The sequence below is a fragment of the Dysidea avara genome, chromosome 9, assembly GCF_963678975.1.
Source record: "Dysidea avara chromosome 9, odDysAvar1.4, whole genome shotgun sequence".
Lineage (NCBI taxonomy): Eukaryota > Metazoa > Porifera > Demospongiae > Dictyoceratida > Dysideidae > Dysidea > Dysidea avara.
Window position 1 is genome coordinate 9,912,901 of NC_089280.1, and position 21,504 is coordinate 9,934,404.

At 36.8% G+C, this 21,504-nt stretch overlaps 2 protein-coding genes across 2 annotated transcripts; both read right to left on the reverse strand.

The window, feature by feature from the left end:
• Positions 1–497: 497 nt before the first annotated feature.
• On the reverse strand, positions 498–5,302 carry LOC136266848 (tripartite motif-containing protein 3-like). The gene is made up of 3 exons (XM_066061873.1): positions 4,776–5,302; positions 1,984–2,504; positions 498–1,460 (listed from the first exon to the last, which is right to left on the reverse strand). Exons 1-3 carry the CDS (start codon positions 5,211–5,213, stop codon positions 602–604), a joined length of 1,818 nt encoding a protein of 605 aa, XP_065917945.1. The 5' UTR covers positions 5,214–5,302; the 3' UTR covers positions 498–601.
• Positions 5,303–17,343: 12,041 nt separating this feature from the next.
• LOC136267464 (uncharacterized) lies at positions 17,344–20,811 on the reverse strand. The gene is made up of 3 exons (XM_066062627.1): positions 20,529–20,811; positions 17,792–20,015; positions 17,344–17,536 (listed from the first exon to the last, which is right to left on the reverse strand). Exons 1-3 carry the CDS (start codon positions 20,809–20,811, stop codon positions 17,431–17,433), a joined length of 2,613 nt encoding a protein of 870 aa, XP_065918699.1. The 3' UTR covers positions 17,344–17,430.
• Positions 20,812–21,504: the final 693 nt, after the last annotated feature.

Here is a 21,504-nt window from a genome sequence, read left to right on the forward strand (position 1 = left end):
GTGATAATGTGGTAGTTTCACACGTGACAGCTTAAGGCTGTGGACACAAAGTAATATAATATGTAATATTATTACAGTTACTTTATTTTATGGGTAATATGTAACTGTAACTAAATAGTTCAGTTGCAAGTAATATGTAATATGTAACTAGTTACTTTTACAAAGTAACTTGCCCAACACTGCTTATACATAGCAACCAGTTACCTTGTTTGATGGGTTAGAACAAAAAAATGCAATTAAACTTGTAGTACTTCCTACTTAGCTATCATCTATGGTAGGTGGCCAAATGAAAAATGCATATATAGTGAAGCCATGCTACACTACCCAGTCAGCACTTAGGTGGCTTTTGGTTACAATGTTTGCATTTCTTGCCTATCCAACTGTCTATTACTATAACAATAAATAAATCAACAAGTTGAATTATTAACAGTATACTCCTTTACTACTCTATAAATAGGAAAAGTGCGTAAACATGGTAGATCAACTCGTTTGCTCAGTTTGTCACATATATGATAATCAGATTAAACCCACAAACACTCAATATTAACTGCCAAATTTACTCTAAAGCAGTTACAGTATATAAATGAAAGTTACATCATAATTAAGTGTTACTTATAATCTGCAGTCTTTTATTGTTCCATTCCACAACATAGATAGTTCCAGTAGAATTTATCGCTATGCCACGAATACCATGAAATTCTCCTTTGTGACTTCCCTTGTCTCCAAACTGGTTAATCAGCAGATGATCGGGACCCCACACTTTAATATTTGGACCATACTCACAACCTGCTATTATATGTCCATCAGGACTAACAGTCACGGCCAATGGATTTTCACATTCTGTCCTACTAATAAAGTTGCCAGTAAGACTGAAGAAGTTAATATAACCCCCATCACAATCAGTGATAACTATCACATCGCTTTTACTAATTGCTATTCTGCTAGGACTCAAAAATTGTCCAGGATGCAACTGTCCAGTTGACCCTCTACTACCAAATGCAAATGGCATTGCATTATCATAAAAAATTAGGACTTTGCAATTTCCCTCATCTACAACATATAACACTTCGTTATGGTAGGCTAGTCCTTTAGGACAATAATTTTTGTCCATATTATCTCCACTATTTATTGATAAGACCTTTCCTTGGAGGGAATATTTTTTCACTTGATGATTACGACCCCAATCACTAATGGCTACAACACCATCCTTGCTGACCGCTAGACCAATAGGGTGAACCAGTCTGCTAACACCTTCTCCTTGTCCAATCACTGTCTGCAAATTTAGTGAACAGTCAAACACAATCACACAGTGGTTAGTATTGTCAATAACAAGTACTTCTTCACTTGGCCCAATGGCAACATCAAAGAGACACCCAAATTTATGTCCCCCAAAATGTGTCACCACCTGACTACAGTCATTTTCTGACATCTTGCTGTAGTCTCTCAATACAACTGGTATCCTACAGTAACATGACAGAACAAGTTATCCAAAACAATACCTTGGTAGTGGTGAAACAAACTATTCTAAAAAAATCAATACTAGCAACTTCTGCTCTCAGTAATTTGACTATACACCTTTACTCACATATTCAAACTCATAAATTAACTGTTTGTCCTGTGTTACAGGGGATTGGGATGCGTGGGATAAACCATAGCAAAAATATGCCTAAGAAATTTGTAAAAGAGTATCTCAGTATAGGCTGATGATAACACATGAAAAGGCAGGTATTACTAATCGAATGAGCCGACCCAACAGATGGATTTTGTGGATGCTATATAACACACCCACCCCAACCCCCAAATACAAATGTACTGCAGCCACAATTATTGTGACATAATACTCTCAACAAATACGTAATACTAGATATGAATACAAATAGTTTAAGTACATGCTATTAGACTAAAAAAAAAATTGCAACATGCTATCAGTATGATTTAGGACAACAAATATTTTATATGGTTATTATTTGGGTTACTATTTACCTGTAAGGGCTGCCTGGGATCTGGTTTCCATTAACAATAACTGCCAGTGAGTGATTCTCTGGTGCTCTGGGAGTAAACAATACTGCAAACTTTTTATCACCAACATCCTTGACTAGTTTCACCACTACAGCTTCTCCCGTTTTGGTAGTTACTGACACTTTTAATTTATTACTCTCACTATCACCTATATCATACTGGGCATCTTGCAGATCTATTATTATAGTCACTTCTCTATTCATGGTTGCCTCTGGAATGGTAACCTCACAAACAAATCTTCCAAATCTGATCACCTCTAGGCAGAGATTTTCAGTATTTTCATATTCAACTTTTGGTTGCTCCTTCATTACTGGTTCTAGTCTTGATTTCCTCATCATTAAGAACAGGTGATTTTGTCGACGTTCTAGTATCTTCCTCCTTCTAACCAGCTCAGAGACAGCCACTGTATCTTCTCTTGCTTTCTTCATCAATTCCAGACAATTCTGTAGTTGTGTCCACAGTAGCAGCAAATTCTCTAGCTGCAACTAAACGTATATAAAAAGCAAACATCACTACAGCATAGTCCAACTTTTTACACATCAACGGAAAACACCAAAAATATTAGTTTGACAAAGAAGATTACAAGAAGAAATCAGTATTTGATGTTAGATGAACTGATATTATTCATAAAGGTGATTTTCATCGTGTAAGATGTCTCTAGTTAAAAGCGGTATTTTAAGTGGCACCCATCACTTTTGGTGGGATCCCTAGCTACTTTAATGGTACTGCCATACTGTTTGAAAAAGTATTCCATTACAAAGAGCCAGGTGTGATCATTAAATTTTACAAATGTCCAGTGCAACAACTACTTGAGTACAGTAATTTAGTTGGTGACCCTACTACATATGTTACTGACCAGAAGCACATATTGAAAGTGTTTAGAGATGTGCTAAAATATCGATTTCAAATAACAACCACTTAATTTATCAGTAATAAACCTAACACCCTTACATTTTCAAAGAATGAGGGGTGACATAATTTTTCTTTATTGCATCAGTCAGATTTAGGGGTGGTGCTTGGGGGGCTGAAGCACCCCCCTTTCAAAATTTTACCATGTGCTGGCTAGAAAGATAGTAGAGACTACAGTACAGGTGCAGTTGCATCTAAAGCATGAAAACGTGGAAAGAGTGAAAAGAGAAGAGCTAATCTCTTCTAGCAATCAACAAGAGAGGAACAAGGGGTAAAACTGCTAAACATCAAAATACTCTAATAGAACAGTCAACTACTCTAATAGAACATCCATCATTAAAATTCTTAAAGAACAAAGATGAACTCCCACTTTGAACTTTTGCTACAGCATTTATACTATACTCTTTATAAGAAAGCTAGTTACCACTGCTATAAAATAATCGTTAAAAGTGGCTCACAATTGCTTATTTGATAAGGTTCAGTCAATATTATTGCCAAATTCAATTTCAGAAAGCTGAATTTGCAAAATTTTCTGGTGAGGGCATGCTCCAAGATCTCTTAGATAAAGCATGCTCCTCGTGCTGAGTGTTCTTCTCACACTACACTACTAGTTGTATCAACCAGTTGCCACATTTTTGGCCCCCACTATAAATGCCCCTAGCTTGGCACCCCCTTGGGAAATCCTAGATCTTGTTGCATAACCCATAAACACACTGATACCTCCTTGTCACTCCTACACCAGTTAGTTCCTGTACTACCAGAGGTCATAACTTTAAATTTCAACCATGTCAGAATTCCCAACATTGACAAAACTTCTCTTACACAGTTGTAAGTACTTACCTGACAAATTGTCAATGCATCATCAAGAATTTGATCGACGATTATCTAAAGGACTTTAAGTTTGATATACTATATTGTTACAGGCTATCAGCCTGCTATCCCATATTTTAATATATATATATATATACAGTCTAGTAGGTTTTAGGCTCCTGGCTGGTGAGTTTTATGCAATAGGTAAATGTATAAGTACATACACTACAGTAAGTTTTCTGTATTGCCAAGAAATTATTATACTTATAGTGTGTTTACACTAGCAGCTCCAGCTCGGTATGGTACACTACGTTTTAAGTGCGCGTTTACATTGGTAAGGAAATAACCGTGCTGGGCTAGTTTATACATAAGCACGTGATGGCTAAAGTATCGTCCTACGAGATGCCCTCGCCGTTTTCAAGCTCGTTTCAAGCTTTTGCTGTCGCACAAGTTAGCAGCAATCCGTTTGAGGGACAATATCAGCGGCTCCCGCTCGATGGACAGCTCATTCAAGTCGAACGTGGTAACTGGACTTTGTTTCACGTTTGGCCATGGTAGAAGCCATCGTATTTACGTACAGCAGCCAAGGATATGGTTTGTTTCAATTTGTCTACCGTGCCGTGCCGTACCGAGCCAGCACGGTTGAAGTAGCAGGGCCAGGCGAGCCCAGCATGTAACGGTTTGGCTCGGATCGATACCCGTTTACACTAGCAAAATTAAGCGTACCGTGCCATGCTGCACTGTGTCGTACCGTGCCCAACTGCTAGTGTAAATGCACTATAAGTTACAAGTGCAATCGTGCTTTTGAAATAGGGAATAAAGCAGCACTCACAACATTGAGAAGAAATGTCAAGTCACAGGTCAAGCACTGATAGATGGTTCAAGTCACAGGTCAAGGTGAAATTTCATTCGGTCAAGAGTTTTACCATGGTTGCAGATCACCTATGGCACATGCCTAGCAAACAATCCCTTGTACATATACAAATTGCCCTCCTCCCCCCAAGAAGAAATCGTAGAACTGCTACAATCATACCCACCTTTAATGCTCTCTCCCTCTTGTCCGCTGCTGTCACAATATCAGTCCGTATTTGTTCTTCCCTTTCATCTATGACATTTCGAAGAGTATTAAATGCCTCCTTCGTTCTCTCCACATTGTGTTCTTTTCTACTCTTGACACTTTGTCTTGTCTCCTTCACTACTGACACTGCGTGTTTCGTCTCCTCAAGCAAAATCGTTATACTATTTACTGATTCACGCAGTCTCTTGGTTTCCCCACTGGTCACAACTACGGGGTCAACGAGTTCATGCACTTCAGAATGACTGTCCGAGGCGTTCAACTCGGCGTTCGAATATCTAGGCCGAGATGTGGCTAGCTGCTTCATCAAAACGACACAGTCTTCGCAACAAGTAACAGCATCCAGAAGTTGTTGGGGAGTTTCAAAATGTTCCAGCAACAAATGAAATTGTGGTTCCATTCTGAGAGCTTGATTGAGACAAGGATTGTGAGGACAAACCAAGAATCGAGCCGTTGACTTTGTGAGGGTAATTCTAGGAAGCAGGAACGGAACCGAGAATGGAACAAAAACGGAAAGAAAGTGTAAACAAACGGTCATACATACGTACATTGGCGTATAATGACAAATATTGTCTTTATGCCTAAAGACAAGATTTTACGCCAATGATTTCTTTAACCCTAAAGAAAAGATTTTACGCCAAGCTTGTCATTAAGTACTTAACGACAAGCTTTTACGCCACTGTCTTTGGCATAAAATGCATTGTGAAAGTAAATTTACAGGGAAGTGCACTATAAAGGGAAGATTTTACTCCTATGGCATAAGAAAGCAAGGAAAGGGACATAAAGCATATAATGAAACAGAAGTGAAAACATGATGAAATGGTAGAATACGGATACCTACAGGTACAGTTATGTAATATTAGGCAGGCATCATGTGATTCATTTAGTAAGGATAGTCATGTGAATTCTTTGTTTTTAACTGCTTGGTGTAAAATCTTCCCTTTATAGTGCACTTCCCTGTAAAGTTACTTTCACAATGCATTTTATGCCAATGACGGTGGCGTAAAAGCTTGTCATTAAGTACTTAATGACAAGCTTGGCGTAAAATCTTGTCTTTAGGGTTAAAGAAATCATTGGCATAAAATCTTGTCTTTAGGCATAGAGACAATTTTTGTCATTATACGCCAACGTCTGCACAACCGGTGCATTAGGCGCAGGCCTACCATCAGGACAATCTTCTCCTTGACTGGTATCAACTTTGACTATTGCCATTGTCTTCAGTGTACACCTGAAGACAATTTGGCTTAAAAATGGCCACAGTCAAAGCCCAAGGGGTGGAGGTTTCTAACATAGGCGGCGGAAAAGGGGGGGCTAGGGGGCTGAAGCCCCCCTCGGTCTGCTGGCACTGTGCAAAAAGTGGGATATAAGATGGTATTTCCAGTGGCTTATTGAATACAAATAAGCCTTAATATAAATCCTGTAATTTTATACTTTAGTATAATCCATACTATACTATTGCATATATGGTTTCAGTTTACTTATCACATTACCTGAAATAGCTTATATCTAATATAATGTCCATACTATACCATCGCATATATGGTTTCAGTATATTTAACACATTAACTGAAGTCTTACAAGAGATTGTTAGTATAAGTGTGGCCCAAGAAGCCGGCGCGCCACACCCGTGAGTATATTGACAGGAAGAACGAAAACGCCATTTTCACACCTTTGTATCTCAGTGATCACTTATCCGATTGGAACCAAATTTGCTACACAGTTGCCCGCCAGCCAGGGGAGTCTACATTCCAAATTTGAAGGAAATCGCTCCAGCCATGTCTGAGATACGAGCTGCCAAAGTTTCGGTTTTTTTTCTTCGTTTTTTTTCTTCGTCTTTTCGCACACTTGCAAAAATTGCTATAACAAGCAAACGCGTACTCCGATCGCCATGAAATTTGGCACACAGAAAGGGAGTCCAAAGGCGAATCCTAGCATCAAATTTGCTACAAATCCGATGAATGGTTCAGGAGTTATGACCGATTATTCGCGTAAAACAAGATCGATTTGTTGTCACGCCTACAGGGTAAACCGCTCCATGGAATGAGTTGAAATTTGCTATGTAGATGGAGTAACCATCGTAGGAGTGCCTTTTGGTGGTTTGAAAGGAATCGAGATAAAGACCATGGAGATATGACACAAAACCCAACCTGTGTCAGAATTACGCGATCGATTTTTATGAATAAAAAAGTATTAGTTTTTACGCCTGCTAGGCAAACCGCTTAGAGCAATGAGCTGAAAATCGGTGTATAGCTGGAATAATCTTCATAGAAAGTCCTTGCAGTAGTACAGAAGAATCGGATTACAAACCACTGAGTTATGATTCTAAAGCCAACTCCGTGTAGCAAATGCGAGATCGAGATACTCTAATAGAACAGTCACCTGATAGAGCATTCGGGTAATTTATTTACTCCATTATAGAATTTTATTACATCACAAGTTATTCTGTAGGGAGTTCAGCTGCAAACAGTTAATCTTATAGACAGTTCAGCAAGAAGCAAGTCACCATGTGGAGAGTTAAGCAAATATATCACTATAGAGATTCAGAACATTACAAGTCACACTGAAGAAAGTTCAGCTATAAACAAGTCATGCACCCTGTAGAGAATTCAGCTACAATTAAGTCACTCTCTAGAGAATTCAGCTACACACAAGTCACTGTGGAGAGAGTTCAGCTACAAACAAATTACCCTGTAGAGAGATCAGCTACAAATAAAACACTTTGCAGAGTGTTCAGCTACAACAAATCAACCTTTAGAGCGATCAGCAATGAACAAATCAACACAAATTTACCTGTAGAGAGATAAGCTAGAAACAAATCACCCTGTAGAGAGTTCAGCTACAAAAAATCACCCTGTAGAGACATCAACTAGAAACTAGACACAATGTAAGGAGTTCAGCTACAAACAATCACCCTGTAGAGAGTTCAGCTAAAACAAATCAGCCTGCAGAGAGATCAGCTAAAAACAAATCACCTTATAGAGAGTTCAGCTACAAACAAATTACCCTGTAGAGAGATAAGCTAGAAACAAATTACCCTGTAGAGAGATCAGCTACAAACAAAGCACCCTGTAGAGAGATCAGCTAGAAACTAGACACAATGTAAGGAGTTCAGCTACAAGCAAATCACCCTGTAGAGAGTTCAGCTACAAACAAACCAACCTGTAGAGCAATCTGCTAGAAACAAATCACCCTGAAGAGAGGTCAGCTACAAAAAATCACCCTGTAGAGATATCAGCTAGAAACAAATCACCCTGAAGAGAGGTCAGCTACAAAAAGAGAGATCAACTACAAACAAAACACTTTGCAGAGAGTTCAGCTACAAACAAATCAACCTTTAGAGCGATCAGCAACAACCTGTAGAGAGATCATCTAGAAACAAATCAACCTGCAGAGAGATCAGCTACAAACAAATCAGCTTGTAGAGAGATCAGTTACACACAAATCAACCTGTAGAGAGATAAGCTAGAAACAAATCACCCTGTAGAGAGTTCAGCTAAAACAAATCAATCTGCAGAGAGATCAGCTACAAACAAATCACCTTATAGATAGTTCAGTTACAAACAAATTACCTTGTAGAGAGATCGGCTACAAACAAATCACCATGCAGAGAGATCAGCTACAAACAAATCACCCTGTAGAGAGATCAGCTACAAACTAGACACAATGTAAGGAGTTCAGCTACAAGCAAATTACCCTGTAGAGAGTTCATCTACAAACAAATCAACCTGTAGAACAATCAGCTAGAAACAAATCACCCTGAAGAGAGGTCAGCTACAAACAAATCAACTTTTAGAGTGATCAGCAACAAACAAATCAACTTGTAGAGAGATCAGCTACAAACAAATCAACCTGCAGAGAGATCAGCTACAAACAAAACACCCTGTAGAGAGTTCAGCAACAAAGAAACTACCATGTAGAGAGTTCAGCTGCAAACAAATCACCTTATAGAGAGTTCAGCTACAAACAAATTACCCTGTAGAGAGATCGGCTACAAACAAATCAACCTGTAAAGAGATCAGCTAGAAACTAGACACAATGTAGTTCAGCTACAAGTAAATCAGCCTGTAGAGAGTTCAGCTAAAACAAATCAACCTGCAGAGAGATCAGCTACAAACAAATCACCTTATAGACAGTTCAGCTACAAACAAATTACCCTGTAGAGAGATCGGCTACAAATTAATCAACCTGCAGAGAGATCAGCTACACTCAAATCAACTTGTAGAGAGATTAGCTACAAACAAATCACCCTGTAGAGAGATCAGCTAGAAACTAGACACAATGTAAGCAGTTCAGCTACAAGCAAATCACTCTTTAGTGAGTTCAGCTACAAACAAATCAACCTGCAGTGAGATCACCTACAAAAAAGCACCTTGTACAGAGTTCAGCTACAAACAAATTACCCTGTAGAGAGATCGGCTACAAACAAATCAACCTGTAGAAAGATCAGCTACACACAAATCAACTTGTAGAGAGATCAGCTACAAACAAATCACCCTGTAGAGAGATCAGCTAGAAACTAGACACAATGCAAGGAGTTCAGCTACAAGCAAATCACCCTTTAGTGAGTTCAGCTACAAACAAATCAACCTGCAGTGAGATCACCCACATAAACGCACCTTGTACAGAGTTCAGTTACAAACAAATTACCTTGTAGAGAGATCAGGTAGAAGAATTCACCTTGTAGAGAGTTCAGCAACAAAGAAACCACCATGTAGAGAGTTCAGCTGCAAGCAAATCACCCAGTAGAAAGATCAGCTAGAAGAAGTCACCTTGTAAAGAGTTCAGCTACAAAGAAACCATCATGTACTAGAATTCAGCTACAAAGAAACCACCATGTAGAGTGTTTAGCTGCAAAAAATCACCTGTAGAGTGTTCAGCTAGAAACAAATCACCCTGTAGAGACATCAGCTAGAAGAGGTCACCTTGTAGAGAGTTCAGCTACAAAGAAACCACCACATAAAGAGTTCAGCTGCAAATAAATCACTTGTAGAGAGTTCAGCTACAAATAAATCCCCCTGTAGAGGGATCAGCTAGAAGAAGTCACCTTGTAGAGAGTTCAGCTACAAAGAAACCATCATGTAGAGAGTTCAGTTACAAACAAATCACCCTGTAGAGAGATCAGCTAGAAGAAGTTACCTTGTAGATAGTTCAGCTACAAACAATTCACCCTGTAGAAAGATCAGCTAGAAGAAGTCACCTTGTAGAGTGTTCAGTTACAAAGAAACCATCATGTAGAGAGTTCAGCTGCAAACAAATCACTTTGTAGAGAATTCAGCTACAAAGAAACCACCATGTAGAGAGTTCAGCCTCAAACAAACCACCTTGTAGAGAATTCAACTACAACAAATCACCCTGTAGAGAAGAAGTTACATTGTAGAGAGTTCAGCTACAAAGAAACCAACATGTAGGGAGTTCAGCTACAAAGAAACCACCATGTAGAGAGTTTAGCTTCAAACAAATCACCTGTAGAGAGTTCAGCTAGAAACAAATCACCCCGTAGAGAGATCAGCTGGACGAAGTCACCTTGTAGAGAGTTCAGCTACAAAGAAACCATCATGTAGAGAGTTCAGCTGCAAACAAATCACCCTGTAGAGAGGTCAGCTACAAAAAAATCACCTTGTAGAGAGTTCAGCTAGACGAAGTCACCTTATAGAGAGTTCAGCTACAAAGAAACCATCATGTAGAGAGTTCAGCTACAATGAAACCACCATGTAGAGAGTTTAGCTGCAAACAAATCACCCTGTAGAGAGACCAGCTAGAAGAGGTCATCTTGTAGAGAGTTCAGCTACAAAGAAACCATCCTGTATATAGTTCAGCTACATTTCAAGTCACCCAGTAGAGAGATCAGCTGCAAAAAAATATCCTGTGGGGAATAATGGGCATGTAATAAATATATGTATATAATTTGTATAATTACTAATAAAATCAAAAATAATTGAAGTATTACAAATCTTCTTTAAGTTATTTTCTTCTTCCTGTGGTAAAGAAAAAACACATGGGTTAAAAAAGCCCCAAAGCTAGCCATAGGCCGGCTTTGCAGTATACTAATACAAAAAGAAGTGATATCTAATCAAAAACAGCCAAGCTGTAAAAAAAGGTGCGGCCCCCAAAAAGGCCATGGTGAAAAAAGATGTGAAATCCAAGGTGGCGGCCAAGAAATGGCTGTGATGGTAGGTTAATGGTTAAATTTTAATAACGACAATTCAGGTGAATTTTGTGCCAAGACCAAGCACCTTTTTTTACAGCTTGGCTGTTTTTGATTAGATACAGGTTATACCAAGCTTTTTTGTATTCAATAAGCCACTGGAAATACCATCTTATATCCCTCTTTTTTCACAGTGTGGGGGGGCGGGGTTTAGTTCCCCCTCAGAATGATATCACGCGAAATTATCCTTCTTGGAGTGGGGCTGAAAACCGTGATCAAGATCGAGATACTCTAATAGAGCAGTCACTCTAATAAAGCAATCACAGTATTAGAGCAGGGTGTAGCGAGCTATGTAAGGATTTTTATGTAGTTTATCAGTATAAATTCGTAGCTGGTGAGGTGGGCAGCTATTGTCAGCTGGTTGTGTGACTTTTTTTTTGGTCTCACCTTACCAAATCAGAGACAATGTAGTGCCTCAGTTCATTTCCACCCCTGGTCAGCCCCCCCCCCCCCCCTCCCCATATCAACTACTTCCTCCGCCACTGGTTTCTAATCCTGTCAGGACCCACGGGGCTGGAGATAAGACTTCACCAGCATCATTCATCTCTATTTTTCATTGCTGGATCTCTACATTTTTAAATACATTAATACTTAAGCTACCATATTATGCTCTAATATAGAATGTTCACATATTGTAAATAGAAAGAGTATCTATTCCCCTTCAGAAATAGTTAAGAAGGGTATGTATGTAAGGATTGCATTCCAATTTTATAGCATTTAAACGTTTCCTCTAGCTCATACTTTACATATTAATTACTGTACATATCTCCCCAGAAGACTTGGTAATCTTGGGGGTACATTTTGCCACACCAGAATTCTCTTGTCAGGGCTCTGCCTTCTGATATTCATATGACATCGCTTATGATCAAATAATTGTGAGTATTTAAATACATTAGGAAAGTATTTAATTACAAATACATCCAGTTTCTAAAATACAAGTACAATTACTCAAAATTGTATTTAAATGCTAAATACAAATACTCATGTATTTGACCCCAAGTCTGCTACCAAGTTCCTACCTCATTCTGGAAACAACATGTAAAATAGACTTTCTGGTATACAAATGTGTGCTCATTAGTTGATGGTTTTCATCCAGATTGCAAGCAGTGAAAATTCCCTTTAGAAATTAAAGATAAGAGATATTGCCACCAATGAAGTGGTAGTTGATAGCTACATAGCATTGTTCACTTTGTGTGCTGTTTCCTTTAATTTTTAACACTTGATGTCTGTCAATACCAAGTTGATGTGCTACCTGCTCTAAACTGTCCAGTATCATGGAAACTTGTATCAGTATTCATCTGGTAAAGAGTATACTTTGAGAAATGTAGCGAAACATTTTCCCTTGTAGCTGAATCAGGTTGTGCATCGTTATTTAGTGTGCACTATAAATGGATGGAAATGTATACATTTATATACTTAAAGTTAAATAACATTACTTAAAGCAAAGAAAGAACCAGAAATAGTGTAGCTATATATACCATTAAAGCAACCAAGGCAATAAAGGGAAAAGGTCCAAGGCTTTTGGAAACTGAGTTTAAAAGAATATAATTAATTTTATATTGTAGCAAAACACAAGGTACTCTTATAGAACAGTCAAAGATGTTAATTTAAAATAGAGAATCACACTAAACTATAACAGAGCAGTCTGGTGTAGCTGTGCTATATGCTATTGTTATGGCTACACTCTGGACATCAGAATATATTCTCTGCATAAGGCCAATGAAACTTGATTACCAGTTTCTCGCTCAGATTTTTGAAAATTTGATGCGGGCGGGCGGTTATTATTCATTATTCATTATTTTCCAAAAGCACAACACACATCCCAAATATGAAAATTTCTGCCAAAAAAAAAAAAACAGTGAGATCTACACTGATTACTCTTAAAGTACGTTACTAATCCATATAAGAATATATAGCTATTTCTGTTACTCCTAAACAAGTGATTTTTCCATTGCAGCATAGCTGATTGCTCTATTAGAGTAAAAGTGACTGCTCTATTAGAGTATTTCGATCTGAAATACCAATAATGAAATTCCATGCGGGTATACCAAAAGCATGCGGGCGATGACGCGAAACTGCTAGTCAAGTTTCATTGGCCTAAGCATTATGACACATGAAATTAACAGGGAGAAAACATCCTGACCGTCTGGCTGAGTCAAATATGCTCAATTTTGCCCAAAATACTTTCAGGAATTTCCCAAAATTTCCGCCACTGCTTTTTCAGTGTTCCTAAGTTAGCAACATTTGTGACAATTATCATGGAACATTTTAAACAGTGAATGCTCTGTTAGAGTATTTCACTATAAAATGACTGTTCTATTAGCGAGTATTGATCTAAGGAGCTATGTACAATGTATTTGAGTGCTCTATTGCAGTTTCCACTGACTATTCTATTAGGGAGTATCAATCTATTTTCATGGAATAGTTTGAAATATCCACCTAATATGCCAGCATTATGCTGTCATAGCACTCCAGCCTATTATGCTTTTTATTATGCTGGCATATTTGATGCAGGCCTACTGATGGCTGATGACCACTTTCTGTTCAGATAACTAATAAATTAGTAAATGCATATTTCTGTACTTTTTCTGAAGTACTCCAATAGAGTATACAGTCATTTAGCATTAATTTGGCCAGGTACACAACCTGGTGCTTTGTCCCATATACACTTTACAGTACATGCAGTATGTTACATGTAAAAATATGCAAACTTTAGGTTTTTATAGTGGAACCTGTTAATCACAGGACACTTAAAATGTCCCAATTCCCTTATCAGACATGAATATCAGGACACCTTGATAATCAGGGCACTTTTGATCAGTCCCAAGGTATTCTGTTGTGTATAGATTGAAGTGTAGATATCATCATGTAGCTTTCTCTTTGGTGAGTAATGTGAATTCATAGATACAAAAAAGTGGGCTAATTGAATAGCATCTGGTAAACTTTGGTGGAACTGCTAAGCTGTAATCATGAGATAATGGAACTTTCTATTCTCAGATGTATTCAGCTTCAAATATGGAAATGTTTTGTCAACTTCATAAACTAGACACAATCCACAAAAGTTTCGTAGATAAAATGTCAATGTCAGACACAAAATTAATGGCCTAGTAATTTTAGTAAACACCAGTCATTGCCCTGTGTGTATTGCAGTGACATAATTATTACAACATTGTGGTACTGTTCATAATATAGTGCTGAAACGAATAGCAATTTTTACTAATCGGAGAATATTTATTTATTCTTTAAGCTTATACTTCTATTGAATAAGTATTGAAACCTTTTGTTAGGGAGCAAGGTAAAGCCTAAGAGCTACCATGCTGACCAAATAGTCAAATAACTGAATAATCATTTCAGCACTGGTTCACAATCACAATTGCTAATCATCAATTGCGTGATATTTACACTGTACACCAGTACTGTTTGCCAAAAGGAGTCAATTCCTCTCACTTCCACAAAATATGAAACTTAAATGTCTGCAATTAGGTGGAAGTATGTAGCAATGGTCCAGAGCAACATCCTATAATAAATAGTCTGCTTGTCAGGTGGAACAGCATTTGGTGGGACCACAATACAAAACTTGTGTACAAAAGAGTATAGCTCCCCATCCTCACTGGTAAACACTGCTGTTTTGCTATACTTTCTCAAAGTAACTATCCACATAGCAATAAACAATTTCTGTGTGATGTAGCTAATAACAAAAGCACTGTTTGTTATTGCATGTTTATGAGCACTTTATGGTGAATGGAGTTGCACACTTACAATATGCATACATACATTAACGTGTGTATTAATAATGATTTGATTCTGTACCAGGTTCAGTTGTAGTTTCAACATATTCATCAAAGTAATGTGTAATCCAGCTTCATACATAAGCATAATTTATTCAATTGCAATCAGAAATTCAGAATGCGTTGTCTGATTTTGATGCAATAATAAACTATGCACGTAGCCATCACAAGCATTGCACAATAACCTATTTTGAACAGGGCTAACCATTCTTAGTATTCAGGTAGCTGCTCCCTAGACTTACTGATCAAGTGCTTACAAATACTAGCCACCTGTAGTCATACCTATGTGATGTTTTATACCAGACCTTATCAAGTAACAGTACTGATACATGCACTATATTTAAAGTACTGGTGTTAGGGATCCTGCATGACAAGGCAACATGCACCAAAATTCTTAAAGAGTACTCAACTACTCAAGTATTTGTTTCAGCCCTAATTTTGAAGCGTTTAGTGTGCCTATTATTTCTAACTGTGCATAAAGCATGTGATCTGTTATACTTAATTACCTGTTGTTAGTAGTAATACATTGTTAACCACAGAATTAGAACTGTCGTAAAGAACAGCACGGGTGCCTACTGATTGGTGTGCCATAGCTATAGTGGAAATAATCATGTACTCTGGAGGATCCACAATTTCAGCCAGTGCATGTGGACTAGCATAGAACAAGTTTGGAGTATTTTTCATCTCCTCTACGACACTCAGAAAGTTCTAGAGTTTATTAATTCTGAAACCAAGTAAAATATGTCTTCTGCACTTCCCTACTAATGTACATGTGTATTGTTGTGTATGAAATTTTCACTGCTATTAGCAATCAACTTTACTATATTGGCAACAATTAATTAACTAAATTACATACTTGGATCTAATTATTTAGCCATGCCCCATGTTCATTGGTGATTGCTTGTAATAAAAGATGAATATACTCTGATAGAGCAGTCAATAGAATAGTCACGTTTGCGTCTCTTAAAACTGTAAGTATATATTTTTTACAGTGAAAATGGCCTAAAGAACTATCTGTATGGGCATGTAAGTATATCCTTATCTCTATGTATGCTACAAACTCTATGACTTCTGTACAAAAGCAGATTTTAACTAGGTCTCTGCTTAGTTACATTTACTACCTGGAACCCCACCCATTGTGTTTGGAATGAGGTCAGGGATGATAAAGCAGGCCAAATTTAATGAAATAGGATGGAGTTTAAGGTTTCATGTAGCCAAATGCACACATAGTCACACTGTAGTGACCAAATTTTTTTAAAACCAGGCTTCCAATCATATCCACTTCCCACACTCAAGATATTGACCTACACTTTTCCCCCAATATTATTAAATGAAATGTCAAACTTTGAAACCAATGGTGTACTCCTACTTTGAGTTATGTACGCATAAAACTAAATGTGTGTTTGAAAGCATGTTGTTTTGTAGAGTATTTCTTGTGTGCAATATATTTTTCTAAATAATATCTGCTTGGTTTCCATAGTAGCTAAAATTGGCATCATATTTCTTTGGTTATTACAGTCACATACGTCAGCCACATTGGTGTGTAACTCTACTGAGCATTGTACAGCAAAACCTTGAGCCACTTTACAAGTTAGCCTGTCTATTACATTATATTAATTTGTCTCCTATTACTAGAGCTGACACTCATTGTGATCTTGGTATCTTACTTTCCTCCAACCTTTCCTGGGAGCCACATTATCAACACATCATTGCCAAATCATAAAAGTTATCAGGCCTATTGAGGCGTACTTTCTCAACTCATAACACCATCAACAGTAAGAAACAACTATATATATCCCTTGTTCGCTCTCAGTTATTGTATTGCTCAGTTTTATGGAAACCACATCTCATCAAATACGTACACCTTTTCGAACAAGTTCAATGCCAAGCATCTAAGTACTGTATATACTCAACAATTTCACCATTGACTACAAGATTTGTCTTCTCAAATTGTATTCATTTGACTTAAGTGGTATTATGTTCTTCATGAAGAATTACAAATCACTTCACGCAGGCTTCGACATCACAAAAATACATCTCATTTGCTACCAGAAATACTCGACATGCCCCCCTGTCATTGATTTGGATCTTAATGTTCTTACCATCAAGCAAAAACTACATACTTACCTTTGGAATCACTTCCTATCAAATGTACTTACTCGTTATTGTGTCCTTGTGTTAATTGCTGCAAGTACCTGAGAACTCCATACTTTGACTTTCTTTAATACACTGTAGCTAGCTATAATCAATGTAATTCTCACTTGTACTTAGTAGGATATAGCTAACTTAATAAGTGTAACTTCTGGCCAATGGTACAGGATACCAGTGGACCATCAGTGCTGCTCCTGTAAAAATTTTAAAATAAAATAATAAAATAAGCCTTACATGGTGGCCAATTTTATGTGTGGAACATGTGCAGTAGACTAAAACAGGAATTAATTGTCTACCAGTATATCTGTAGTTGTAGGTGATCTCCCTTGTTTCACTACAACTTTTTATTTCTATGTGAACATGATTTACAACAATTTTGACTGTGATCAAAGTGTCAATATTATTATAATAGTAATAATATTTACAATATATATAAGTGTGCGTATATGTCACAAAATTATAATGCACATATATTAGTCTACACCAATAAGAGGTTCTTGGAACTCATCATACTTGTAAGCCACATCTGGTACAATATTTCTAAGCTGATAGCTTTGTGGCTGAATTACTTGTGGTGGCCTTCGGAGAAAAAAACATTTTGCAATATTAATTGCACTTCTAGCAGTAACAGTACAACTGCACTTTATCTGCAAATATTGCTGTACACATTTTAGCACGATGTATATTAGCTGCACAAAAGCCAATGCTATTAATATATTAACTGCAATAACATTGGGAGTGTTATATATAGACACTACTAAAAGAATTAGGAGGTTGACAAAGAGAAGTAGTTCAAGAATATTATTTGATTTGTCTTTGAATGGGTGAACATACCCATGTATGGAAATCATTACTCCAGCTAGTATAATACTACCCATCAAGTTAGTGCTCCTGTCCAGAGCTGAAACACCAAAAAACACAGCTCTTAATAAAAGCTGTAGACCAGTCCAGTAGTAGAACTTGTCTTTGTATGGACCTTGAAAGGCATCCAACAATGGTTTGAAATGATTGATGAATTTCAAGTGGGACAGAGTCCTAGTAAACAACAGTACTATATTAAAGGGTAGTAGTATAAGGAACAGGAGAAGACATACTGTGAATAGTATTGTGAATTTCACCTCAAAAAGTGGAACGTTTGCATCCACCGACCACACCAGTGTAGAGTGTCCACTGGGTAGGTGAGTGATTGTAGAGTAGAAGAACATCACACTACACACTGTACGCAGGATCTTAGTATAGGATAATAGGAATAGAGTAGCTAGTACTGGTAAGGCTCTGCGAGCTGTGAGTCTCTGTATCATAGTGGAGTATCGACTGGTGATAATGAGTGCTGTGGCTATGAAGGTGATGTATATGGGAAATGTTAGCTGTAACCACATCTTGGCATAATCATCCATTCCACTGTAAAAACATGTCTCAATTCCAAGATCAAGATTAGCTAATGAAATAAATGTGTGTGCAAAAGTAATTGAATCATTTTGAGCTGGAAAAAATGTTGAGGTATTAATGCTAACAACATTGATATAAAATAGAAATCCATTTATATATCCATCAGTTACTGTAAGGTTAATGAAAAATAATAGAAACACAAGAACAAGTCCTGCTACAAAAATTGGTATGATAATTAACAAATAGATATTAGAACAGTGTTTACATTGAGAGGACCCAAACACAGTACTGAGACCAGGCTCACACTCTCCACACAACACACCACACCTACTGAATTGACATTGCAAGTCACTGATAGTAAAATTTATGTCAGATGAATGAGGTATACAGTAGTCAAATGGACATTTTAGTGACATATGATAAGTGTGCGAGTTGTTAATGGTATCACCAGATATCCAACTATTACCAGGACGTGGTATTGTACCATCATTGATGTCACATGTAAGATGCACCAATACGACATGTGATAGGATTGGATCACACTGGCAGTATCCTGAGATTGACAGTGAAAATCCTTTAGGACAACGTCGTAAAGGAATATAAAATATGTCAAAAGATAAACTAGTGCGTGAATCAATTAAGTAATCTGGATGAATTACATAATGTTGTTCTATTAATTGATATGTAAAAGACGATGATTGAAATACTACATAAATCTCACATTGACCTCCATCTTTGTGCAATACTGTGTACTCCATTGTGGTACACTTAATATCATCAATGTGCCTCACTACTGGTTCATTGGGACCTCTACATGCTCTTTCAGGTTTATCATCTATTCTGAAATGTCCTACAAAATTTTGTTTTGGATGTATAAATTGCAGAGTGATTGTTTGACCTGGATAAATTGAATCCAATTCATCTCGTTGACAAATTGCATTATTGCTGTTATCGCACAAGCAAATTTCTTTATTGTCCTGTAATTTAAAATTGTTCTGATAATAATGAATAATCTTTTTATTGATGTAATTAGGGTGCGCTGTTAGAAATGCACCGCTTGGGGACCAGCTGCAATGGGTTGTCCTGTACTTTACTTCAGAAAACTGTTCTGCAAAATTATTATTAAATATAATGCTGTATTTCAACTTTTTGCTATTTTGAAGTGAGTAACTGTCTAAGTTTCCATTGTTAGAAACATACTGAAATAAACAAGGTGAAACTAATGTCTCAATAAACACGTTTCCTTTGAAGATTGTTACATATGGCTCATCATTTGATAATGAAAATAAATGTGTTGCATTGTTCAATGTGAAGTTTAACACAGATTCTTCTTCAAGATATATTTCAGTAACATTCATTAATGTGTACACAGTGTTGTTTAGTACTCTAGTGTGATTACGGACCGTCAAATGAGAATTGTAGGCATTAATGATACAACAAGTACTCTGAATGTTCTCAAATAGCACTGACCCTTCAAAATAAATCTTAACGTTGCTAGCATCAATTACTGATCGTACTCCAGTAATCCAAAAAAATGAAGTGTTTTTAAATAGCAATATGAATGAATTGTAAACCTTGATTATGTCCCCACCAAAATTTTCATCACACTTTCTTCTGGACAGTGTTCTTTTTTGTTTAGCTGTTCGAATGTATCTAGTTTCAATTCCCTCTATATTACCAAATTTACAATTTACAATATATATTATAGTTTTACAGTTAGGGTTACATAGGATTAAAACTGCTTCAGGCTTATAAAAATATGTTTCAAAAATTCCCACTTTTAAGCGATTATTCATGTAACTATTACATACTATACTGATTGAGTAGTGTATAACATTTGCAAATATTTGGGTGTAGTTAAAAACAATAACGTCTATTATCATATGAGGAGGAAGGTAATGGCGATCAAGATAATCAATTACAAGGCAATTTGATGAGATGTGACTCAGCAGAGAAATGCCCACGTTATCCTTAAGCTGAATACCACAAATTGCTGGGAACCACGTAAATATGGATTTAAATTGTATAATTTGTACTTCAATGCAATGAAAGATAAACTAAGACATTTCCTTGAATTTATATGCATCAGGATCATCTTCAATGTCTCTAGCCACAGTATATTCAATGACGTTGTCATTAATACAATTCCACAAAACAAGGTTACTAATCAAGATGTTCTTACTTCTTTCCACTAACACACTAGCTGGAGAGGAACAGTTTATCACAGTGTGAACTTCTCCATCAGAAATATTTCCAACAAGTGAAAAGTTACTGATGCCACTTATTCTCAGGTCAGTATCAAGGAAGTATTGCCCTGGTAGGAAGTGTAGTTGTACATTAGAGGTGAAGTATTTCCAGGTATAGTTGAGGCAGTGTTGTAGAGTATAAGTGTTATCATTGGTGGGATAATGATCATCAGGGATCACATGATACACTCTACTACTTGTTGACTGGACCAGTACCATTACCAGTAACCAGATGAACAGTTTTTCTATTATGATACAAACTTAATTTGCTTTTAGGGAAAATCATAGTAACAATTTATAATTATTATATCTGTATGTAGTCATATATATGTACTGTAGTTCAAATAAAAAGTTAAATGATAGTTTAACAATATGTGACGAGTTGAGCAAACACCAGTCATTTTTTCACATATTCTTTCTTTAAAGTTCATTTTATTACTTCTCTGTTATAAACAGTAACATAGAAAAGTTCTATTGGAGTTTTAGTGCTAGACAATTGAAACAGCAATAAACCCGATTTGTACAACAGTACAGCATATAAATATCAAGTGCTTTCATAACTCATAACTGAATAGCTACATCTACGAAGACAGGACTTGGCTTAATCTATTCACCAAAAATTCATTAGATACATATAGTGCTTTTCTTGTGCTCCCCGTGTGAACAAAGAAGAAGGCCATTCCAACAAGCAAATGGTGATGGTAAACTTTACTTCTACCACATTGTAAATTAGCACCCATAATTTATGTGCCTTTTGTTGTACAAAAACTGAAACAAATATTTCGTACACTCTTTGAACATGCAAATCTGATGGTGGTTTATTGATTTGTGTTTTTTCAGTGTACTGAAACAATTAAAATGTGTGTAATTTTTATGTAACGTACATATTATTATGTAGTTATATATGTTTTA

Coding starts and splice junctions, on each gene's coding strand:
- LOC136266848 (XM_066061873.1), bottom strand. CDS start 5,213: ATGGAACCACAATTTCATTTGTTGCTGGAACATTTTGAAACTCCCCAA. Junction 2,505..4,775: donor AGAGGGAGAGAGCATTAAAG/GTGGGTATGATT, acceptor ATATACGTTTAG/TTGCAGCTAGAGAATTTGCT. Junction 1,461..1,983: donor ATCCCAGGCAGCCCTTACAG/GTAAATAGTAAC, acceptor ATGTTACTGTAG/GATACCAGTTGTATTGAGAG.
- LOC136267464 (XM_066062627.1), bottom strand. CDS start 20,811: ATGGTACTGGTCCAGTCAACAAGTAGTAGAGTGTATCATGTGATCCCT. Junction 20,016..20,528: donor TAGTGTGTTAGTGGAAAGAA/GTAAGAACATCT, acceptor TTGGTAATATAG/AGGGAATTGAAACTAGATAC. Junction 17,537..17,791: donor GTAATGATTTCCATACATGG/GTATGTTCACCC, acceptor TTTTCTCCGAAG/GCCACCACAAGTAATTCAGC.